At 39.8% G+C, this 7,348-nt stretch overlaps 1 protein-coding gene across 1 annotated transcript; it reads left to right on the top strand.

The window, feature by feature from the left end:
- The first annotated feature begins 2,783 nt into the window (after positions 1-2,783).
- Positions 2,784-6,813, top strand: LOC131323196 (trans-resveratrol di-O-methyltransferase-like). The gene is made up of 3 exons (XM_058354883.1): positions 2,784-3,097; positions 4,378-4,868; positions 6,256-6,813. Exons 1-3 carry the CDS (start codon positions 2,794-2,796, stop codon positions 6,625-6,627), a joined length of 1,167 nt encoding a protein of 388 aa, XP_058210866.1. The 5' UTR covers positions 2,784-2,793; the 3' UTR covers positions 6,628-6,813.
- Positions 6,814-7,348: the final 535 nt, after the last annotated feature.

Genomic DNA, 7,348 nt, shown 5'->3' with positions numbered 1-7,348 from the left:
AAATCACTTATGCGTATCTACACTATCCTTTGCAAATGACAGCATAAGTTTATTTTTATGTTCATTTATATATCGATAGGTTGTAATTATTTTTGATTTCAAGTATCTCTATTGGTGTGATATGATTCTATATTCCTAGATCAATGGAAATCATGACCCTTTGAGTCAACTACTAATAATTAAAGGCACAAGTGGAGTGGTAGTCAGTAATAGGTATCATAAACTTCTGCATTTACATGTTCAAAAAAAAAACTTCTGCATTTGAGATGGATTCAAATCCCACTAACTACAAGTAACAATGCTGACTTTCGCCAAGAAAAATAAGAAGAAAGTTGCGGCCCAATATATACAATACTAGAGATTCTATCGAGCACCCACATATATTATATTGAGCTGATTTTTCATGAGTCCACTCGATTTTTTATTTTAAATTTATTAAACGGTTCGGATTATCCCTACAGAGCCCCACGTGGCCGCCAGTGCCCAGGGTCGGTTTCCGTAGAAGGGTCTTGAGTAACCCAACATTCCACAAATTCAGCAAAACAGTGAACAATCAACAGCGTTATTGTTGGGAGAATTGGTTTTGGAGAAGCCACGTATAAGGGACAAAGGGAAAGGCCCAAAGGGTTTCCGGGAGTCGGATGCTAATATAGTGAGTTTAAGTAGTACAGTATATTTTTTTACTAGATGACTGATCTAGAATATATATAGGGGCCTTATTAGTTTTTTTTTTTTTCAATCCATAGAAAATATCATTTTACATCAGATATGAAGTACAAAGTATAAAGTACAAATCCGGGACACTACATCAATTGTAAGAGTCCACGAGATAAAGCCCAATAACTCAACTAATACAAAAAATAAGTCCATTATAGGTAGAAAGAAAGGAAAAACTCATTAGTGGTTCGTAGCGAGACTTTCTCTCTCTAGGCGATTTACAGCTTGCTTTCCGCCGCTAGGGTTTCTGTCGCTTGGGGGGGGGGGGGGGGGGGCGCCTCCTCCTCCCCCCAGGCGTTTCTCTCCCTCCTTTCTCTCTCTCGCTCTCCCTTTTTCCTAGATCTGCTTCCTACCTTCTACCCCTTCTCGCTCTTGCCGCCGCCCTTGTCGTTTCATTTTCTCGGTGCTGCTTTCTCACCACTTGGGTTGTTCTCCTGGGTTGACCCTCTTTTTGCCTAACGGCGTCGTGGTGTGTCGGCGACTGAGTTTTCTTCGATTGGGGTTTGGTTTCCCGCCGGCTCCTCCGTTGGGGGGTTTCGGTTTTATGCCTAATGGCGAAGTGGTGACCGCGCGCGTTCTGTCTTGCTTCCCTTGGCCGATTGTTTTGCAGATCAGGTTCTATGTAGGCTCTGGTTTTTGCTGGCGACAATCGTTTGTTTTGGGTGGTGGTCAGGTGCTTGCGAGGCGGCGTTTGGCGGTTGGGCTGGAGGTGTTGTTTGTCTGGGTTGGGTTTTGTTTTGTTTTGCAGGTTTTGGCTGATGGTGGTCTTATGGTGGCAGCAGTGATGGCTGTTTGGGTACTGTGGTGCAGGAGGCTTTAGATCAGTGGTGGGTTTTTGGCAGCAGCAAGGGTTTCGGCGGCATCAGCAGGTCAGGGTTTAGTGGTTGCAGTTGCAACGGCGGTGATGGTGATTATGGCGGCATCAGGGTGGAGATGGGGTGGCAGGCAGCGTTGGATGCTGACGGGCGGCTATGTGGAGGGGCGGACGGGCCGCTCTCCGGGATAGCAACAGGGGCTTGTTCCCCGGGTCTCCGGCGACGGCGTGGCAGTGGCTCATCCCTTTACAGGTGACCGTGGTGACTGTGATGGGCTGCGAGGGGCAATGACAGCGTGGGGTTTTGATTTGCTGTGGAGGTTGTGGGCTGCAGCAAGGAGGGAGGCGGCGGATCAGCGTTGTTGGCCGGCTGCGGCTTTGGTTTGTTTGTTGGGTGGTGGTGGTCTGCCTTGGGTGGTGGGCGGCGGCTGTGTGGGTGGCCGTGGGAGGTTTAGGGTTTGGTTTAGGATTTTGGGTGTTTGAGTGTTTGGGCTAGGGTTTGTTTTGTTTGGGCTAGCCTATGTTGTTTATGAGCCGGTCTTTGTGGTGTTTGGGCTAGCCTATGTTGCCTATGGGCTGGTTCTTCGGCATGGCCTATGTTGTCTATGGGCCTTGCTTTTCAGGGTTTGGGTTGGATCTCGCTTTGGGCTTTATTATTGTATTTGGGTTGTAGGTTATTTATAGGCCTTCTTGTTATATTTTTACCTGCATAGACCCTTTAGGTTTTTTCTTTGTTGGTTTCTTGCCAACAAGGGCTGTTTCTTATCCTTTCCTCTTCTATTAATAAAATTTCTTCTTCGCTGTTCAAAAAAAAAAAAACTCAAACTCCTGACCTCCTAATGAAATGCAAGAGTTCTGACCAACTAAGCTAGCCCCAGTTGGTTGGACTTACTAGTTAAATAGGTGGAATTGGTATACAATATACATAACACTCATTCATGCACCCACACAATCTTACATACAATTTTAATGATATATTAGGATTGTTCTAAAATCAGGACCATTATACTCTCTCTCTCTCTCTCTCTCTCTCTCTCTCTCTCTCTTCAATTGCATTAACTTCTGCTCCGGCGCCCATGCCTGTTGAAGTTGCTACATATTGTTGTTGGGAGAGTTGTACAAGAAGTGAAAATTAGCATCCCAAAATGGACTTTATACCAAAGGTTTTGTGTTGTATTTGATCGACTTCAATGCTTTGCATAAATTTCTGACCCCGCCCCTGCACGTTGAAGTTGCAATATATAGCCATCAAATACCATACGATGAGAAGCATCGCAAAGATGGAGAGGAGGAATGATGAGCGAGAGAAAGCCTTACTCCTCTCTCAAAGTCACATTTGGAACCAAACATACAACCTCGTAAACTCCATGTCGCTCAAATGTGCGGTTCAATTAGGCATACCGGACATCATCAAGCAGCACGGCCGACCCATGCCTCTCTCCGACCTTGTTTCCGCTCTTCACGTCAACCCCTCCAAAGCCTCGGGCGTGTATCGCCTCATGCGCTTGTTAGTCCATTCTGGCTTCTTCACCAACCAGAAGGTTTCTGAAAATTGCGAGGAAGAAGGTTTTAAAGAGAAACTTTTAATTTTCAGACCGAAAAATTCAATAATTGCTTTATTTCTGTCAATGTACAAACCATTTTTTAGGTACTATAATTTAATTTTGATATGCTTAATGCATGCATTACATGTTACACTGTAATTCTTCTCCGATGCTTAATTTGTTGCGCACGTAAATTCGTTCTCCATTACAAATAAACGACTCTTTTGGAGAACTGACCCTCAGAAGGAGATTGCATGACGATGGATCCCCAAAAAGCAGTAAACTCGACACGCAAAAAAAAAAAAAAAAAAACTTTTTGCACCTTGCAAGTGAGCTGTGATGATCAAGAATAATCCACAATTGGCGTGGGTTATGATCTAATACCTACCTACACAATTAGTATTTCATTAACCTTCTACGTTGGATTAAAGGTATACGTACTCCAGTGGCGTGGTGGCCAGTTGAAGGAGTTTCCAGTGCGGTGGTGGTGCGGTGGCTGCTAGTCGAGGTTGGGCTTGGGGGGTCAGTAGTTTGGTTGCTGTCGGTAGGTTTAGTGTCTTTTTGCTGAAAATGACGGCTTAGGACGTATTTGGATAATTAATATCCGCCAAAAACATTTTCAGCATTAACAAATATTATTAGCTTGTCCTTAACGAGTATTAATTATCTAAACACATCATTGGCCGTCATTTTCCCTTTAGGTTTTGGGCTTAGCCTTTTGAGGTGTTGACTTGTTCCAATGAGTATTTCCTTAGTTGGCATGTTGCCAATTAATCTCGGATATGAGTCTCGAATTATTATACACAAAATTATTTTTAGTTTTAGGGATATGATACTGTCAAATCTTTGTTCTTTAATTTAGTCTTTATAACAATTTCAAAGATTAATATATTTTTTTGCCGTTCAAAAAAAAAGTACCCAAAAAAATAGATTTTGTTTTTTGACCTATTTCCCCTTCCTATTTGTTTAAGAGATTTTATTAGTTTATACAGTATCAAAATTGTATCAGAATTTCTTTCGCCTCAACAAGATGAATTGTACAATTTTATGACATTGCCAAATGCTTAGAAATGATTTGATCACGAAGCCCAAATATGCAGTTATTTTGACTTATTTGTCTTCTTTCTTTTCTTTTTTTTGCTTTTAAATTGAGTTCATTTTACATTGTATATATTTTCTTTTTATTTATCTCGTCGATATGAATCAAATGGATATATTATGAATTTCTTTAACCTTACGAATCACAGACACTTATCACTAACTGCATGTTTCTATGTTCCAACTCAATACTTGGAAATTCAGGTTATTTGCTCACACCCGCTGCTCAACTCCTCCTAAAAGATGAACCTTTCAGTTTGGCACCATATTTGTTAGCTATGCTAGACCCAGACATGTTCAAACCATGGCACCATATGGGGGAATGGTTCCAGAACGACGACCCGACACCGTTCCATTCAGCTTACGGGATGGGATTATACGACTTCTGTGCCACCAAGCCGCGATTCAACCATTTATTCAACGAAGCAATGGCAAGCGACAGCCGGTTGATTGCAGGCGTGGTGGTCAAGAGCTGTAAGGGGGTTTTCGAGGGGTTGAACTCTTTGGTTGACGTTGCCGGCGGGACAGGCACGATGGCGAAGGCTATAGCTGATAATTTCCCGAACTTGAAGGTCACTGTGTTGGATCTCCCTCATGTGGTTGAGGAATTGAAAGGGGGTGATACTGAGAATTTGAAGTTTGTTGGGGGTGATATGTTTGGGGTTATTCCTTCGGCTGATGCTATTTTATTGAAGGTAAAACATATAGTGAACATTTTATTCTTAGGTTCCGTTTGTTTGGGCGTAAAATGTTTTCCGGTAAAATATTTTCCTATTTTTTGGTGTTTCGTTGTGTTAAAAATTAGGAAAATATGTAAAATATTTTTCATCAATTGGATAAAAATGACTTACCATTGAATCTTCCGTATGTTATTTTACGAAATGAATCTTTTGTCTTCTACTGTAATTCTAGCTCACTGCTTAGTTTCCTCGATCGTCAATCTTAATTCATGTTCAATTTCAATATTTTCAGATCTCTCTACCATTTAAGGCCCCCCCTCTCTCTACACTATTTTGTTGATTTCTGAAAATATTTTCAAGTGTCCACCAAAATCGGAAAAAATAAAATTTTGAAATTTGTTTTCTAAAAAAATATTTTATATCGAAACCACCCCCCCCCCCCCCCCCCCCCCGCTCTCTCTCTCAATCGGAAAAAATAAAATTTTGAAATTTGTTTTCTAAAAAAATATTTTATATCGAAACCACCCCCCCCCCCCCCCCGCTCTCTCTCTCTCAATCGGAAAAAATAAAATTTTGAAATTTGTTTTCTAAAAAAATATTTTATATCGAAACCCCCCCCCCCCCCCCCCGCTCTCTCTCTCATACTTATACAATACAAATTACAACCTATATATAGGCGGAGCTGGACAAGAAATAGATAAACTTACATTTATAGAAAATCTCTCAAAATCAAATATGTAAATTGCAAAGTCAAGTGTTTTTTCACTTATTGTGTTCCCCCTCGATGTACCTCTTTCGAGTTTTATACAAGTTTTGTTTGCCGAGAAAAAAAAAAGTCTTTATCTAGCGCATGATAAGGAATAGTGCTACATAATTACTTTCTTTATGAAACTTATCTGAGTCAATTTTAATCAAACTGACTTTTCAATGTAATTTACTTATTAAGAGAGAATTTGGACTATTTTAACTTATTTTTTAAACTACATTTGGCCTATTTTTGTTCATAGTGAACTTTTAAAAAAAAAAAAAAAACTTTTGATCACCGCATTTAAGTTTTTTCAAGTCCATTTGACCACGGAAAAAATATGCATCGAATCCTTAAAGAAATTAGAAAAATAAACAACTTTAAAAAATCTGTCTTGTTTAGTTGTTTTGACTTTACTAAGTTTTTCCCAAAAATTTTAAGCTTTGTTTTCACTTTAATAGGAGAGTATTATACTCTTTGAAGCTCTGTCAAATAATTTTCTTTTTTAAGCTTTTATCTTCGTGATAATGAAATTTTCTTTGCCATTAAAAAAAAAAAAGAGAGCTACTAATCTATATTAAATGTACGTGCCCCAATAACTTTTTATTTTTACTCGTCTTAAAGTTTAAATTTGTAAACTTTTCCGCAATTGAGCAGTGGGTATTTCATAACTGGAGCGATGAGGATGGGGTGAAAATACTCCAGGGATGCAAAGAGGCAGTACTTGGAAGCAAAGGAGGAAAGGTGATTATCATAGACATGGTCTTGGAAACCAACAACAAAGGAGGTAAACCGAATCAAACCGAGCCTTCTGTTTCAGTAGTCAACGACAAAGGAGATCATGATGACAAGTACTTGTCCGATTATACCGAAACGCAGCTCTGCTTCGACATTGTGATGTTGACGGTGCTCCCCGGGAAAGAGAGAACCGAGAAAGAGTGGGCGAGTCTCTTCGCTGCGTCCGGTTTCGCTCGCTACAAAATCACTCCCATTCTGGGCTTGAGGTCTCTGATTGAGGTTTATCCTTGATCGCGATTCATCGTATGTGTAAACTTTGATCACCGTTAATAAGGCGCCGTCTAGAAATATTAACAGTAATTCAGTTATAAAACTTTAGTGCATTCTGGTGGAATTTACCAATTAACCATATGGCAATGTGCAGTGCCCGTTGTAATTTTGGAGAAATAATGTAATGTTGTATTGTGAAGGTGGTAACTTAAAAGCTCTGTTCAGTTGTCGGGAATGTTATGTGAGAAATTAGTTCCCAGACAAAGTTAAGTAAGGTGAGGTAAAGAAAAATGAAATTTATTTTTCTGTGTATTCTGTTAACAAGAAATGTTGCAGGAAAAACAAGAATTTCTTCTTTATGGCAAGACATTTTTTGCAAGAAAGTATTTCTTAGTGAAAAAGTTGAAACTATGACCTTCCTAGTAACAGAAAGTTACAGAAAAGTTAATTTTCTCATATTTTCTCATAATTTCCATGCAACTGACGAGCCTAAATGGTAGTAGTATATATCTTGTGATTACAAGTAGTAGGCTTAATTTAACCGGATCGGAAAAAGAAATTCAAAAAGTCTAGACACACAACTATCTAAATACAGCACTATCCCACAAGTACCCACCACATACATGTGGGGCCCACAAGCACTACTGGGACCCATTTTGGAGTGATCCTACGTAAATGATCAGAGCCGTTCAATTTGTATAAAACATATTTTTAAGAGTTTCCGTAAAATATCAACTCATTC

The sequence above is a fragment of the Rhododendron vialii genome, chromosome 4a (genome assembly GCF_030253575.1).
Source record: "Rhododendron vialii isolate Sample 1 chromosome 4a, ASM3025357v1".
Taxonomy (NCBI): domain Eukaryota; kingdom Viridiplantae; phylum Streptophyta; class Magnoliopsida; order Ericales; family Ericaceae; genus Rhododendron; species Rhododendron vialii.
The sequence above is the reverse complement of the archived record's forward strand: the minus strand, read 5'-3'. Positions and strand labels throughout refer to the sequence as shown.